At 43.5% G+C, this 17,461-nt stretch overlaps 2 protein-coding genes across 5 annotated transcripts in view; one reads left to right on the top strand and one right to left on the bottom strand.

Annotated features, from left to right (window-relative positions):
• LOC138949186 (deoxynucleotidyltransferase terminal-interacting protein 2-like) overlaps nucleotides 1-17,461 on the top strand; it is a 182,335-nt gene that overhangs the window by 107,310 nt on the left and 57,564 nt on the right. For 2 of the 3 annotated variants that reach the window (XM_070320963.1, XM_070320964.1), the window contains one exon: nucleotides 11,772-11,910. The exons of the other annotated variant lie outside the window; for it this stretch is intronic. In XM_070320963.1, coding sequence (XP_070177064.1) covers nucleotides 11,772-11,892 — 121 coding nt within the window. In that variant the 3' untranslated portion in view covers nucleotides 11,893-11,910. Of the gene's footprint in view, nucleotides 1-11,771; nucleotides 11,911-17,461 lie in introns of those variants that run through there. 3 annotated transcript variants of the gene reach the window in all.
• LOC138949182 (NADPH oxidase activator 1-like) overlaps nucleotides 1-17,461 on the bottom strand; it is a 148,966-nt gene that overhangs the window by 70,529 nt on the left and 60,976 nt on the right. Inside the window, exon 8 of one of the 2 annotated variants that reach the window (XM_070320958.1) lies at nucleotides 16,474-17,428. The exons of the other annotated variant lie outside the window; for it this stretch is intronic. The gene's annotated coding sequence lies outside the window, so the exon portion shown is untranslated. Of the gene's footprint in view, nucleotides 1-16,473; nucleotides 17,429-17,461 lie in introns of those variants that run through there. 2 annotated transcript variants of the gene reach the window in all.

Raw genomic sequence — 17,461 nt, forward strand, 5'->3', positions numbered from 1 at the left:
CTTTGTTCTACTTACTCTGGGCCTCAGCCCTGTAGGGCAGTGAGGCGCATGCGTTTTTGGGGTTTGCCAGAGGATGTAGCCTTAGGGCTTTTGGTTCCGTTTGTTCACGGTTTTTGGCCAGGTTTTGGGGTTCAGAAACCTGGTCAATCTCCTCTGGTGTTTGATTCCCTCCTCTCGGGAGGATTCTCGCTCAGGGAGATTTGGATTGTCTAACTGTCTGGTTAGACTTTTTAAATCCCTTTTTGACTTTACGGTCTTTTGGAACCACGAGCTTTAGCTCAGGTTCTTGTTTCTTTACAATGGGGCGAAAGAGACATCTTTTATTGTTCTCTCTCTAGAGGCTCTGCTACATTCATAGGACAGTCCTATGAGTGGTGCATTTTGAACAGGGTGGGGGGGGCGTTCAGTCCTCCCTCTATTCCTCTTCAGGCGTTAGGGAGTCCAGAGTCTGGTGTTCTTCTCTGGCTGGTGGTGTTCCTCTCGCCTATGCGAAGTTTGCCAACAGCTCGGGTACAGATTTTGTGCTTCCTTTATTGCCGTGTTGCGTTCTGGTCGCTTAGGCGAAGCTTTGCAAACGGCTTACTGGAGATCAGACGATGTGTTCATCGGTTTCTATCTTCGGGATATCTCCTGCACGCGGCTAGACGGCTCCAGTTCATTGCTGGCTTTAGTTGCTGCAGGGCAGGTTCTTACAAGGACATAAGTAGGTTCCCTCCACCTTTAGGAGGAATCTGCATTCATAAGAATTGGAGTAAGAATATGTAATTAAATGGAAAATTTTTAATTAAATTTTCATTTAATTAATATACTTACCCAATTCTTATAGTTAATACCCTCCCATCCATCCCCGCTGTCTTATATCCTTGGGGTGTTTTAATAGTCTCGAATGATTATTACGGATGCTGGCGCTCACGTGGTGCGCAGGGTGTTGTGGGTAACTGAGCAAGGTCAGGCCATAGCAACGGCTATGGCGTCGCTTTTAGCTTGGTTACCACCCTACTAAGGGCAGGTAATTTGAGTGGTTTTTTCGACATCTAGCATGTGGGACTGAAGTCAATGCATTCATAAGAATTGGGTAAGTATATTAATTAAATGAAAATTTAATTAAAAATTTTCCATTTAAAAACATTTTCATCTTATTCCTTGTCGGTTCCTAATTCCAAAAACATATAGATATGATATGTTTGGATTAAAAACACGCTCAGAAAGTTAAAACAAAGATTGGTACAGAAAAGCGTGCTATCCTTCTTAGCGCAACTACTACCCCGCTCTTCTTGTCAATTTCACTGCCTTTGCCATGAGCGGTGGACTGACGATGCTACGAGTATACGGTCTTGCTGAAAAATGGCTTTGCGTTCAGTTTCATTCTGTGAGTTCGACAGCTACTTGACTAAATATTGTATTTTCGCCTTACGCGACTTGTTGTTTTACTGTGTCTCATATTCTTGCAAGTATTGTGGTTTCTTGACCAGTCTCCCACTGCGTGTTGCCACTTGTGGTGAAATGCTTGTTGTTTGTTCTGCTTGTGTTTCATGATCCTGAGTGCCATTTTCTGTGTTGTGTCGTTTTGTTGTCATGCTTTCTGTCACTTGTTTTTGCCCTGTTTGGTTTGTTTGATCTGTTGTATTTTGATGGTATTTTGGTGACTGTGGTGCTGAATGAATATCTGTTCATGTGACTTTCGGAGGTGTTTTCGATTTCTTCGGTACCGCCTACCATTTTCGGTTTGAATCTGGTACGACCGAACATCAACCTGTTCTTCGACTCTCGCTTTGTTCCAACAACTTGATCGCGGTGGTTTGAACCTGACCGTTTGTCCTGGAGTTAATGTGTCCAGTGCCACCGAACCTCTGTTGTAGTAACGTTGCTGTGTTTCTATTTTGTTGATCAGTTTTTCTTTCACGTTAGTGCATGTCTGGTTTGAGCAGAGTTTTTGCTGAGGGCACCAGAGTGCGTGTGCGTCTTCCGAAAAGTCTTTGGCACGGTGATGTCTTCATTTTTTCGGACGGAATGTTCCGGAGTTCAAGAAGTGCTAGGTATGGATCGGAACATTCCTCTGTGGTCTTCTTCATCAGAGTCTTTGCGGCTTTGACGGCATTTTCTGCTTTCCCGTTTGATTGCGGGTATGTTGGTGAACTTGTGATGTGTTCAAATCCCCATGCATTCGCAAACTCTACAAAACTGCTAGAGTTAAACGGTGGTCCATTGTCTGTGACTACGCGTTCCGGGCAGCCATGTCGCGCAAAGTGTGCTTTTAGCTTGTATATGACTTCTTCACCTGTCTTTTGTTGCAGTCTGTCTACTTCAAAAAAGTCAGAGTAGTAGTCTGTCAGAACTACTTAGTCTTTCCCCTGAAACTCCATGAAGTCTACTGCTACGTATTGCCATGGTAGGTCTGGTATAGGATGACTAACAGCCGGTTCTTTTGTTTGTTCCGGTTGGTACGTCTGACAAGGTTGACAGTGGTAGAGAAACTTCTGCATATCCGCCTAGCGCCTGTAAACCTGGTCAGTATACCACCTTGTCTGTAAACCTGGCCAGTATACCACCTCGCCTGTAAACCTGGCCAGTATACCACCTCACCTGTAAACCTGGCCAGTATACCACCTCACCTGTAAACCTGGCCAGTATACCACCTCGCCTGTAAACCTGGCCAGTATACCACCTCGCCTGTAAACCTGGCCAGTATACCACCTCGCCTGTAAACCTGGCCAGTATACCACCTCACCTGTAAACCTGGCCAGTATACCACCTCGCCTGTAAACCTGGCCAGTATACCACCTCACCTGTAAACCTGGCCAGTATACCACCTCACCTGTTAACCTGGCCAGTATACCACCTCGCCTGTAAACCTGGCCAGTATACCACCTCACCTGTAAACCTGGCCAGTATACCACCTTGCCTGTAAACCTGGCCAGTATACCACCTTGCCTGTAAACCTGGCCAGTATACCACCTCGCCTGTAAACCTGGCCAGTATACCACCTTGCCTGTAAACCTGGCCAGTATACCACCTCGCCTGTAAACCTGGCCAGTATACCACCTCACCTGTAAACCTGGCCAGTATACCACCTTGCCTATAAACCTGGCCAGTATACCACCTCGCCTGTAAACCTGGCCAGTATACCACCTCGCCTGTAAACCTGGCCAGTATACCACCTTGCCTGTAAACCTGGCCAGTATACCACCTCGCCTGTAAACCTGGCCAGTATACCACCTCGCCTGTAAACCTGGCCAGTATACCACCTCACCTGTAAACCTGGCCAGTATACCACCTCGCCTGTAAACCTGGCCAGTATACCACCTTGCCTGTAAACCTGGCCAGTATACCACCTCGCCTGTAAACCTGGCCAGTATACCACCTTGCCTGTAAACCTGGCCAGTATACCACCTTGCCTGTAAACCTGGCCAGTATACCACCTCGCCTGTAAACCTGGCCAGTATACCACCTTGCCTGTAAACCTGGCCAGTATACCACCTCGCCTGTAAACCTGGCCAGTATACCACCTCGCCTGTAAACCTGGCCAGTATACCACCTTCTGTGTAATGCCTGAAGTATTGTCTGTTTCTGCTCGCCGGTACTACAATTCGGTCTGCTTTGAAAACTAACCCGTTTTGTATGGTGAGCTCTTCTCTGAAAGGAAAGTACGGCTGGAGAGCTAGTGGTACTTCCTTCTTTGTGTCGGGCCAACCAGATTGAATGATGTTCATCAGCTGACACAGATCTTGATCTTGTCGTGTTGCTGTCTGAAGATCCTTCAGTCTGTCTTCGGACACAGCGATGTGTGCTGTCATGTCAATGTTTTCTACTTCTTTCTCAATGTCTGTCAGGAATATTTCTTCTCTTTCTGTCTTCTGTTTCCCTGTGGAGCCTTTCTTAACGGCGCGGCTCAACGCGTCAGCGAGGAACATTTCGGTTCCTTTTTTGTACACGAGATTGTACTGAAATTTCTGTGTTCTCAACAGCATGCGCTGTAGTCTTTTCGGTGCGTTCAACAGACTCTTGCGGTGGATTGGAATCAGTGGCTTGTGGTCGGTCTCGACTTCTATTTGTCTCCCGAACACTAATCTCTCGAATCTTTCAAGTCCGAAAACAATTGCTAGCATCTCTTTTTCTATTTGAGCGTAATTACGTTCTGTCTCAGTGAGAGATCTTGAGGCAAATTGGACCGGCTGTCCCTCGTTCATCAGACAAGGGCCTAGCCCGAACTCTGACGCGTCACATTGCAGCGTGATTTTCTCTGCTTTGGGATCAAAATAACGCAAAACTGGTGGTTCGGAGAGCGCTTTCTTGATTTTTTCTAGTGTTTTCCCATGCTGCCTTGTCTTCCGGAGTTTGAAATTCTTGAATTGCGTCAATCTTCTTTGGATCTGCTTTCAACCCATCTTTTGAGATTATGTGACCCAGGTACGAGACTTCTGTCTTTTTGTATTCAACCTTGTCTTTGTTGAGTTTTATGCCTTTCTCGCGACAGCGTTCCAGAAGGCCAGTGAGGTTTTGATCATGATCGGCGGACGCGTCTGTTTCACTGTCGCCTTTTCCCCACACGATTATGTCGTCATGTACGGCAAACACTCCTGGCAAGTCCGGCTACTGCTGCGTCTACGCGACGTTGAAACTCTTCGGGTGCGACGGATACACCGAATGGCATGCGGTTCCATCGAAACTTTCTGAATGGCAATTCAAAGGTAGTCAAGAAACTGCTTGGTTCATCTAGCACCACGTGCCAGAACCCGTTACGCGCATCTAAGTGTGTGAAACACCTAGCTCCTTCGGGCTCTTCTAGAGCGTCGTCGATCGTCTTCATAGGATAGTCGTTCCGTTTCTAGTGTGCCTAATTCTCCCTTGAAAACATCCTGAAAGCTATCGAGAACATTTGATTCTTTGATAATTAGATAATTGATTTGATTTTTTTCTCGTATGTAAACGTTGCAAAGTTTTGCCTATTGTAATTTATTGGGCCCTTCTGTTTTTGACGGTACTTGTACCACGCTTGTGTCAACAGATTAAAGCGTGGTGTCTCCCTATTCGCTAAGCCTCCCTATGTCAGCCTCTGTAACACTAAAACTGTGCAAAGTAAAAGAAGGCTCATTTTTAATTTTCTACTGCTTCTATGTACAATGTTACCTGTAATGAAATCATACCCAGACCTGTTTACCAGTACGATTTGGGCGTATTTTGTACGCCAAATTATTATCGGTACGCAAATACGCGACACACGCACAAAATACGCCTAAGAAAAAGTCTAGAATACGTTTTCCGGTGTTGGTGTGCTGATTACGGAATGGTACAACTGATACCGGTTTCGGTCAAAGGGAGATAACCATGACAGCGAGTCTTCAGCTGTGGAAACCTTGTTCAGTTGTTGGCACGTGCGATCGTCTGGACAATCGTGGCAAAATGAAGCGGAAAAATGTGCCAGTTTCGGATGACTGTACCAAGTCTAAACAGCAGAAGCAGCAGATTTTCTTGGAGAAATATAAGAAAGAGCCAGGAATTGTAGAGTCTACTATGGGAAAAAGTCATGCACACTGCAAGTATTGTAAATCAGATTTCTCCGTTGCCCATGCTGGGAAATATGACATCGAACGACACTGCAGTTCTAAAACTCACCTGGACAAGGTTGCTGCAAAGAAATCCGCTGAAAGCTGCCAAGGAATTATGAAGTTCATTCCCGCAAAGGAAATCCTGCCAGAAGAAAAGGCTGTAGTCCGCGCTGAAGCAATGTTTTCTGAGATGATTGTAAAAATGAACTTGCCACTGTCAACCGCAGATGTTATTTCACGAACTTCATCTTTTCATTATCAATCTGTTTGGAAGACACTGGTTATAATGCTATAAACTGACAGGTAAATAAAATTGTTTTATTCCTGTTGTATTGGAAGGAGTTAAATTCTGAAGGTGTTCACAAGACATGCTATTCTTACACAAACACGTTTGCACCCACGCGTACATTTTCCCTACCCCATATGGCTTTGCTTGCAAAGTACACCAACTTTTTGAAAAATACACTCAACTTTTTGGGAAAGTACTCTTGCCTGGGGTTTGGGGTAAACAGGTCTGCATACCTTTGGGACCAGCCAAAAAGTGTCCCTACATTGCAGATGGCCTGTCATAACAGGTATATTAAATTACATATGCTTACTCCCAATCACATATAGCATTTGACACAGTCTGAGATGCTAGGTACTGAAAACGCTTACCCTCTAACACATTAAAGGGAAGCAACCCCATCACCAAAAAGGCAAACGTAGCCATGGTAACGGGCCAGTACCCCGGGAGTTACCTCCCATCTAGTGGATACTACGTCACTTCCTATACCAACACGTGGTCATATTCATACGACTTTTTCAGTCCTTGAGGGTAGGACGTCTGTTTTTTGCGCTCCTGTGGCTTACTCTGGTGTTGGTTGACACCTGCCGGCCACCTTACCTGTCTTTCCCGCTTGCTGGCTCCTGTAGTTGGTGAGCTCGTTCCTTTGTCTTTTGTCTGACTGGAATTTTTTGCTTGAAGTTACTGAATTCTGTCCATTTTGGACTTTTGTTTTCAGTAGCTGTTTTTGTCTTGTCGCCATTTTTGTTGTTGCCAACTTGGCTGACGTAGATTAAAATGTTTTTTAAGCCGTTGCTTGCCAGCTTTTTTGGTTGGCGAGCTTGGTTTATTTTCGTCGTTTGTTGACATGAACTGTTGTTTCTTTGCTGAATTTCTGTCCTTTCGGACGTGTTTGTTTCAGTGTTTTTTGTGTTGTCGCCATTTTGGTTGTTGGTCAGTTTGTCTGACTTATATTTAAGTGGTGTTAAGCCTTTGCTTGCCGGCTTTTGTGGTTGGCGAGCTTGGTTATGTCGTCGTTTCTGTTGTTTTGTACTGATTTCTTTGTCCTTTTGGACTTGCGTGTTCAGTAGAATTTTTTGCGTTGGACGCCTTTTTGTCTGTCAGTCAGTTTGACTGACTCGGTTAAGAGGCGGGGGGAAGCCGACGTTTAGAGCAAGTTTTAGTCTAAGTCGCTTCCTTTTCTTCCAAACCACTTCTTATTGTTGTTGTTCGGAAGATGCTCGCAATACGTTGTTTACGTTGCCCTTTTTCTGCTCCTAGCTCTTTTGCTTGGCGCAGCTGGACACTTTTGTTTTTGCCTCCCCTTTTTTGTTGGCATCGGAGCAGTGCGCTCTGATGTCTTCTATGCTGTATTCCTTAGTTCCAGAGTTTTGGAGCATGTTTTAGGAGGGGTTGCAGATCTCCACGCCGGCCAGCAGCGTCGCTCTTCCGCCGGCCGTGGGGGATGTCCGGTTTTTGGCTTCCGTGACCGCACCTTTGGATTCCGGTCCAGGAAGTTGTTTTCCGGTCTTGTCGGTTTCTGCTTCCACGGGGGGCATTACCGGTAAGTCGAACTGGTCCACCAGCACTCGTCATGCTACCGGACGCTCCCTTTTGGGAGACAATTCTTTGGGGCAAGGTCACTACTTGCATTTCCCTATTCATACTACTCCGTTCCCTTACGTGGCTTCGGTTGCAGCAGAACAGAAGCGGCAATCGATTTCGGCTGCTGTTTCCGGTTCCCACCGGAAGCATAGGTCCTCCACCACGTAAACGCTCTGCCGTCTGTGCTGGGGTTGACCTAAGACTGGCCTCCGGGCTTCATGGCTTCCGGCCTCAGTCTACACAGCCCTCGTTTCCGCGTTGTGCGGTTTCGGCGGCTGCGTTTCCGGCTTCGGCCGGAAGCATAGGTCCAACCACTCACGTACGCTGAAGCGGCGGTGTACGGAGGGACCGCAGACTGGCCTTCGGGCTTTATGGCTTCCGGCCTCAGTCTATGCAGTCTTCGTTTCCGCTGTGGCGGTTTCGGCGGCTGCGTTTCCGGTTTCGGCCGGAAGCATAGGTCCACCTTCACACGTACTCTCAAGCTGCGGTGTACGGAGGGACCGCAGACTGGCCTCCGGGCATTATGGCTTCCGGCCTCAGTCTTTCCAGTCTTCGTTTCCGCTGTGGCGGTTTCGGCGGCTGCGTTTTCGGGTGGCTTGCGGCCAGTTGACAAGAACGCCTGTTGCAGGTTCGGACTTTGTTGACTGACAGCGGCGGCCGTTCCCGGTTTCGGCCGGGATAAACGGTGGTGGTACGTACGTACGCTGAAGCGGTGGTGTACGGAGGGACCGCAGACTGGCCTTCGGGCTTTATGGCTTCCGGCCTCAGTCTATGCAGTCTTCGTTTCCGCTGTGGCGGTTTCGGCGGCTGCGTTTCCGTTTTCGGCCGGAAGCATAGGTCCACCTACACACGTACGCTGAGGATGCGGTGTACGGAGGGACCGCAGACTGGCCTCCGGGCTTTATGGCTTCCGGCCTCAGTCTATGCAGTCTTCGTTTCCGCTGTGGCGTTTTCGGTGGCTGCGTTTGTTCGGTTTTGACTGAAAGCATAGGTCCACCTACACACGTTCGCTTTGGCGCTAGTGTATGGAGGGACCGCAGACTGGCCTCCGGGCTTTATGGCTTTTGGCCTCAGTCTGTGCAGTCTTCGTTTCTGTTGTGACGGTTTCGGCGGCTGCTATCCGGCTTCGGCCGGATTCGCTGTTCTTCTTCCTGGCAATTCTGTTTGGATGGCAAGGAGGAAGCTACAGTGTCTGGCAATAGGGCCTCCTTCACTTGTACGCTCCGACGTTGGTGGTGGGATGGACCGCAGACTGGCCTTCTGGCTTTATGGCTTCCTGCCTCAGTCTACGCAGTCTTTGTTTCCGCATTCTGTGGTTTCGGCGGCGGCGTTTTCCGGCTTCGGCCGGATATGCTGTTCGTCTTTCTGTCACTTCCGTTTGGGTGTCAGAGAGGGAACAATAGCAGTCGGCTTTCAGCACTCAGTGCTTCAGTCGGGGCAATCGTTGCTTCACCCGGAGGGTGTTGTGACGTCCGCTTATCCAGGCCGGTGGTCGGATGGTTGGTCTACTTACCCTTTTCCTCATGGTCAAGGGATGAGTGGGGTCGTTTTTCCGGGTTACGGTTTTCCGGTTTCCGGTTATTCCGTGCTTCCTCCCACCGCTGGTTTTATGACTTTGGTCTTTGTCCTTCAATGGTCCACTCTGAGGTTCAGTCGGTGGTCAGCGAAGGGACATGGTCAGGATTTCCGTCAAGGCTCAAGGCTATTCTTGCGGCTGCGGCGGAGGTTACTTCCCGGTACTTTCCTTTTAGGAATCATAGGTCTCTCACCACATGGTCACTCTGTGTCTGTGCTGGGGTTGACCGGAGACTGGCTTCCGGGCTTTTCGGCTTCCGGCCTCAGTCTAAGCAGCCTTCGTTTTCGCATGGTGCGACTTTGTCGGTTGCATTTCCGGCTGCGTCTGGATATACTGTTCCTCTTCTTTCCGGTTGTTTTCTAGGAGAAAGGAACAGCGGCCGCTTTCGGGCGTTCAAATTAGCTCGTGCATACCGAGTAGCTGGCAACTTTGCTTCCGAAGTTCCCACTTTCAAAGTTAATTTCATCATTTATACGACGATATCGCATCTAAAAAAAACTCCAACGCATACTACAATTGCATGACATTCCGGTTTTAAAGGCAGCTCATTGGGAAATGAGCTCAGACACAATATCGAAGACGTGAAATGCGTCAATCGAGCAACTGTCGTAACTTGGCTACAATGAGACGGTCGGCTACCTTGCACCATAGACACGAACTGTGACATTCTTGTTTAATTTAGGTGAAAAGCTTGAAACAGAGGGGCTCAAAACTGACAGTACGATCATTTACTGACCGAAAAAAACGTGCTCGAGTCATTCATCGAGGGTGGTGAGCTTTCAAACTACCACGACTGAATAACTGATAACACAACTTTGCATCGTGCATTTTCCACACGAGTAGCATAGTGCAGTGGTTACAGATTCGGAATTTCGATCCGACGCTCTGGGTTCAAGTGCCGCTGGGAGTTAAATAATTTTTTCATTATTTTTTTTATCAACCTTTTTCTTTATAGACCTCAATTGCATTCAGACTGCAACAACCGGTGCAGTTTGCCTCTGTGTTCATTTTTTTTAAATGCGTATAGAAACTGTCCTATGCTTTCAAAAAAAAATCCAATCTTGACTTTCAACTGTACATAACCATGCATCGCCATCGTAATCAAAAATTAACGAGGGAAAACAAATTAAAACACCGATGAACAGTATTGTCTTTTCTAAACTTCTTGACAGACATTTCCCCAATAAACAAGTCACTAAACTTAGTTATTTACGGTCTACTGAATAATGTTCTTCCTTTTAAACTTTACCAGTAACCCAAATTTTCCCTATAACCAATCTATGTTTGTCCAACAGTTTTATATAAAATTATTAAACACAAGTTCAACATACAGTAATTGTTGTACTTATTGTGAGAACGAAATTGGGTTTGTTTGGTTTTTTTGTGCCCAAAAATTATGTTTATTTGGAAATGTGTTGAGGATAAAGTGATTTGTAAATACAATATGATTATTAAAAATTACCTTAAAGGAAGTTTTTTGGGCGTGTTTGAAAATTCACAAAGTTTTAAGGCAATAATAAGTTATGTGAATTATTTGATAGTGATAGCCAAAATGTGTGTTGGTATTTATAGATATGGTTTCCCTCTGGATATTGTATGCATTTCTGAGAGGGAATTGTTATATAGAAAAGTTGTTTAAAATACATTTAGAAATAGTATTGTTAACGATATAGGTACATTTAAAGTAGAAAAATTAATGTAAAAAGCAGAAAAAAAGAAAAGAAAAATAAAGATCAATGAAGAGGAATACTCCCCGCCAAAAAAAAATTAAAAAAAGGATTGAAGCTGCCTGCATGCAACTGAGATAAAAAAAAAATTAAGAAAAGTTCAACATAGTCATTTATTCTTCTCCTAGCATTCAGGCCAACAAAGTCATTTGTCATAGGCAGTCATTCGATTCCAATCATCACAGGTTTGAACCGACCCTTTCGTTTAACCATTCAAAAAACAACAGCAATAACGCTGTTAGTACTATCAATCAATCAATCAATGACGCTTATATCGCGCATATTCCGTGGGTACAGTTCTAGGCGCTCTGCAGTGATGCCGTGTGAGATGAAATTTTATACGGCCAGTAGATTGCAGCCATGTCGGCGCATATTTACCTTTCACGGCCTTATTCCAAGTCACACGGGTATGGTAGACAATTATTAACTGTGCCTAAGCAATTTTGCCAGGAAAGACCCTTTTGTCAATCGTGGGATCTTTAACGTGCACACCCAATGTAGTATACACGGGGGGTGGTTCGGACACCGAAGAGAGTCTGCACACAAAGTTGACTCTGTGAAATAAATTTCCGCCGAACCTGGGATCGAACTCGCGCTGACAGCGGCCAACTGAATACAAATCCAGCGCGCTACCAACTGAGCTATATCCCCGCTCATTGTTCGCCTTTTGAACTCTCGATGAGATTTGTTTCTCTGGTGGCAAGCTTACCGTTCACAAACGCATGCGTACTAGTTAGGATTCCCCCAATTTTCTCGACCTTGACCGAATACTCTCGAAGTCACCACTCCGGCGTTCATGCATAGTGAACAGTTGGAAAGTTAAACTTTGGGAGTTCCCACTTCCGAAAGAGGCCTCTACTTCCAGTGTTGCTGACTTCCTCCTCATACATACGGGCCCTGGGCACATAAGTCTCAATATGCCATAAGTGCAGGTGGCTTATTATGCCTTAACACGAACACACTTGTTGCTGCTAGCTGGGAGGAAGCGAGCCGAATTTCCCAAAGATGGGATACTGATACCAAAGAAATGGAAATGTGTGCGTGTGTTGCAGACAAACCAAGCAGCGCTACAAGGAAGTGATGTCTGCCAAGGCAGGAAGGAAGGGACTGTACCAGGGCAGGCCTCCACAGCGAATCCACAAAAACAAAATCAAAATGAAGAGAAGAAAATAAAACTGATTACAAAAAACACTCAGTTTGTGTTTTTGAATGTTTTGTTTGTGACTGTTTTTGACTGACTTGTGGTGTTCATGCCTGATGAAAAAAGGCTTTGATGATGGGCTTTTATTTATATATCTTCTGGGGCACTTTTGACTCACCTGATCAGTGAGTCATAGTATGTTATGAGCAGTGGTCTAATGTGTGGGATTTTCTCTAAAAAAAAAGGGGGACAGTTTTCAAAGTCCTATGAAATCGGTGCAAGACATGCCAGGACAAAAACCAGTAATGCACATGCTACAACAAGGTTCCAGCCACAAAATGTGCTTATTAATTTGTTTTTGTTAACTGACACACTGACAAAATAATGCAATGAAACAACATGCCCCTATTATGAAAACGGAGCGACTTGGATTAGACATGGGCAGTTTGATGGCTATAAGATGTTGTTTCTGCAAGGCAAGTGGTTCAGAGTGTATCACTTCAACATCATCAAACTGAAGAAAAATGGCTTCAAGCAATTGGCAGAGTAAAGTTACGACAATGGTATGGTCAGCCTACAGTCACCACAACAATGAAGGATCGCCTCATCCAACTGCAGGTCAAGCAGCAAAAACATGTTACTGAAAAGGCAGCAGGCATCGACCATGAGCTGCAATCACACACTGTTAACAGTTTATAACACTTTTATTACTGACTACACGCTTTGAACTTCAGTAAAAGACGCCCAATCTGCAAAACAACGTTGACTTCCAACCATCCAGCTGCCTACCCAGCCTGGTACTCTCAACATGTGAGGTGCTTACGTCATCATCATCGTAGGGCTCAGTTCTCTTTTACAGATGGGTCCCGCCTTTTCTTGGATCCTGCTGATAGACACATCAGAGTCTGGAAGCGTCATAAATAGGGAATACTACATGGCTTGCTGTGTCGTACCAGATTTACACGAGTTTTTTTTTTTAAATCGCTCGCAGTTCACTATTTGAAAAAGCAACAAGTGTAAATCTGGTACGATACAGCAAGCCATGTAGTAATTCTGTTTATCCTACATACTGTACTTGCGTGTATTTTACTGAAAATGTCCTGCAGTCGAGGCAGCTAAATTGAAGACGCTTGTTTTGGAACCTCGATCTCTTCTAAAGCCTCGTGCAATCTATTACGTCAAAGCAAAGAAACGTCACTCTGAAAGTGTGGCGTGACATGTTAGTTCTAAAGATTCATCGAGGGTAATTAGCGAGCGCAATTTTTGTTTCTATAATGACGTTTGTCTCGGTGACTTTGGCATCATAAGCAGGGGAAAAACAGGTCCTTGCCAGACTTGCTTGACATGACCTCATTTACATGATATACACACGTGTGATTTGAACGATTATTATCTCACGGGTGTCTCTCTCACGTATGAAGGATAAAGAGCGCTTTGCAGATGGCGCTATTCTACACTAATCGTCATAAAAAACTTTACACATGCGTTTGAGGGCAGATCTTTCTGATGAGGCCGTTTATCGTAAAAACCAAATATATGACTGGAAAGGCCGTTTATTCCCCTAACTTATTCAGAAAACAGATTGAGTTTACATGACGTAGTTACAGACACCCCAAAAAATCAAATTCGCAAAATCAAGGTTCCCGCGATAAAATCGACAACAAATCAGAACAACTAAATCGAACCATGTTAGCATGTCATTAGAACAATCACATCTTTGCATAAAAGTTCCTGAAAATAATATCCCTTAGTCGTTTTTTTTCTCCATTTTTCCAATAAATGTCTTTGACGACGTCATATCCAGCTTTTTGAAAGTTGAGGCAGCACTGTCACACCCTCTTTTTTTGTGATTAAATTGAATGAAATTTTGGTCAAGCAATCTTTGACGATGCCCGAACTATGGGATTGAATTTCAGCTTTGAAGCTGAACATTTCATTAATGAGTTTGGTCATTAAACATTCTGAAAATTCTAATAAAAATTAGGCTCACATACAAATTGTAATATTAAATTTATGCCGGAACTTATGCTCAGTTGGAACCCTGTAACATTTAAAGTTCTTGGCATTGTTTTTTCAGTCAACTTAGATGACATTATACCCCTTAATCATGGACATAAATTGGTAGAAATTGAGAATTTGTTCAGGTCCTGGTCTAGAAGAAATTTAACACCCTTTGGAAAAATAACAGTTATTAAGAGTTTGGCGCTGTCTAAGTTAACTCATCTGTTTACGAGTTTACCAGACCCTGATGATAAGTTTTTGTTTGATTTGAATAGGGTTTTTTTTCATTTCTATGGAATGGTAATAAAGATAGAATAAAGAGAACAACAGCATATCAGTCGTTTGAAGAGGGTGGGCTTAAAATGGTGGATTTGAAATGCTTTTTGTCAGCTCTGAAGATATCATGGTTACAGCGAGTCCTTTGAAGTGAAGGAAAAGTAACTAAACTTCTGAAAGCTCTGTGTCCACTTGTACATAACATTCACAAGAGAGGAGGTGAGTTTGGAAACATATTGATGCAAAGAGTTCAGAATCCTTTCTGGAGAGATGTTTTCAAACATTACAAACATTTTGCATGCAAATGTGTCCCCATCTCCTTGAGTGATTTTGCTTCAGAGCGTCTGTATTATAATGTACATATTTGCATAGATAAAAAGGTTATTTTTAACAGGAATTGGATGGAAAACGGCATTATTACAGTTGGTCACTTGATGAGAGCCGATGGGTTTTTGTCATATAACGATTTTAAATTGAAACATCCAAATTTACAACTGAATTTTGTTTTTTTCGAGGGCGTTATGCGCTCAGTTAAGAATTTTTATAAAAGACTAAAGTTAGATGCAGTTTTAAACAATGTTTTTCATATTGGTGATGATATTGTATGGAAACAAATAGCTAAAGGTGGAGTAAAACATATATATACCCATCTTGTGAAAAATGATGGCAATCTACAGTGCATGGAAAAATGGGCTAATTTATTGAATTTTGATGTAAATGTTGGAAAGGTATTTCTGACAATAAGGCGAACTACACAAGACACATACCTAAGGTGGTTCCAATATAGAATACTATATAGAATTTTTCCCACTCAACGCCTGTTATTTTTGATGAAAATTTCTGACACATCACTATGTAGCTTTTGTACACAGGAAGAGGAAACCTTAGAACATTTGTTTTGGGAGTGCACAAAAGTTAAGCTTTTTTGGTCTGATTTCACAGAATGGTTATGTCAAAATTTCACACATTGCAGTGTAAACCTTGCCAATACTACAAGTAGTCGTATTGCCAATTTTATTTAAACCTTGTCACTTCGCCGGAATGTATTTAGTGGACATAAGGTCGGGTTCGGGAAAAGAGATTTTCTTAGAAAAAAGTCTACTCTACAAAGACTGAGTTTTACTTTTCACGACATCAACATTCAAACAACTTTCACTACTGCACAGTCGTCAAGGCAACACACTCTAATTTACTTTTAAACATTTATTTATTACCCTTTCTTCACTTTCACTAACACTAACGCTAACACTTCTTTTCTTATACACAACTTCGGTAAAAACAATAACTATTAGCGAAACTAAACACTTGAGGAAAAACACATAAACTAAAACACTTAACAAAGCATGGCAGCTCTGAAGGGGAGGTAGGAAAAGTGCCCCTGAATTAGGAGCACTTTAATCCCCATGTTCTAGCCACCCGAAGCCGGTGCCATCTCTCTCAGAACATCATGCCATCAAAAAAGAGAGAGATGCCCAGTTCCAGACATGGGAACTCAAAAAGTTGGAAGGTGGTCTCATCATAAGTAATATATCTTCATAGTTAAAAATATAATTTCAACATCTAAATATTCCTTAAATGTAACCAATGACTTTCAGATACTTCTAATAATTTTCTCATCACTACTTCTATTTTATAACTTGATAATTGCAATTACCAGAACATGACAAGTAGTTAATTTAAGTCAAGGGAAGTAACCCACTGAAATACATGTCAAAATAATAAGCGTAGTTGTGTCCCTTTTACTTTAGTCTTCTCTTGAATGCTAAGATAAATGCTACCACGGACAGTCTGTGTAAAATAAGAAATAATCCTTGTTAGGAATTATTTCACATGTTTACAGCAGTAATTTGAATTTGTCAAAAGAGCTTGTCATTTTAGGGTATTTAGACAACTTTCATACGGATGCTGTTTTTGATTTGTTTATTCTCCTTGCCAAACAAAGTATATTTGGAGCCAAATTAAATAAGACAGTCCCAACACTAAATGTTTTGTGAAAATTGTTAAACAAAGGTTTTTGATCGAAAAGTATAATGCTAGTGTAAATAATTATTATGGTAAATTTGAAAAAGAGTGGTGTTTATATAGACACTTTTTTCATTGATGCTATAGGATAATTGTATTGATTGATTTCGTATGAACATTTTTGAATGTGATGCCCCCTGACCCATTTACTCATAACAGGTTATACAATACTTTTATGCCGATAATTAAACCCCATGTATACTTGGAGGCTAAATTGTGACCACCGTCCCCACCTACCCCCCTCCCCTCCCCCAACCTCAGTTACCCCCCCCCTCCCCCCCCCCCCCCCACAACCTCAGTCCCCCCCCCCCCCCTCTTCCATATCCCCTGTCTTTTCAACAACCCACCCTACTGTCTATGTCTGTGTCTTGTCTAGGTATGTACGTGTGTTTGTTTGCTTAACGCCCAGCCGACCACGAAGGGCCATATCAGGGCGGTGCTGCTTTGACATATAACGTGCGCCACACACAAGACAAGTCGCAGCACAGGCTTCATGTCTCACCCAGTCACATTATTCTGACACTGGACCAACCAGTCCCAGCACTAACCCCATAATGCCAGACGCCAGGCGGAGCAGCCACTAGATTGCCAATTTTAAAGTCTTAGGTATGACCCGGCCGGGGTTCGAACCCACGACCTCCCGATCACGGGGCGGACGCCTTACCACTAGGCCAACCGTGCCGGTTATGTACGTGTGTATGCGCTTTGTTGATAAACTCGGTGTATGATGTATGTTATGCTGTGTTTATGTGTATATAAAGGAAATAAAATGTGTAAAAAAATTTTTTTTTTAAAAATAAATAAATAAAAAAATTAGAATTTTAGGTATCAATCCAAAAATGATTTAATCTTGTTTGTTATCATTTTCTCATTCTAAAAACATATAGATGTTATCTTTGGGTAAAAAAAAGCGCTCAATAGAAAGTTAAAAAGAATTTAACTGTTCAAAGCCACCCTGCCTTGCGGTGGATGTCAAAACAGTTTTTGTTTTACCTTTGTGTTAAAATAGGATGTATTTGGAACGTTAATTACCAAATTTGAATAAGCTCAAAGCTGCTTAATTTTTTACCTCTGATTCTCCCCCTTTTGTGACCAGCAGCAAAGGCTCAGAACCCATATATATCATGTAATGCACAGCACTTATAACCACCTCTATCACCAAAGTTGATCATCACAGTGTTGTTGCCAGACTCAGAAGACTGGTCAGATGGACCTGGATTGAAAATATGTATAGGTCCAAATGTTTTGGCTACAAAAAACCATTGACCTCTTAGGCCTAAAAAACAAAATAGGTGTGGTTAC

This window comes from Littorina saxatilis, linkage group LG15, assembly GCF_037325665.1.
Source record: "Littorina saxatilis isolate snail1 linkage group LG15, US_GU_Lsax_2.0, whole genome shotgun sequence".
Classification (NCBI taxonomy): domain Eukaryota; kingdom Metazoa; phylum Mollusca; class Gastropoda; order Littorinimorpha; family Littorinidae; genus Littorina; species Littorina saxatilis.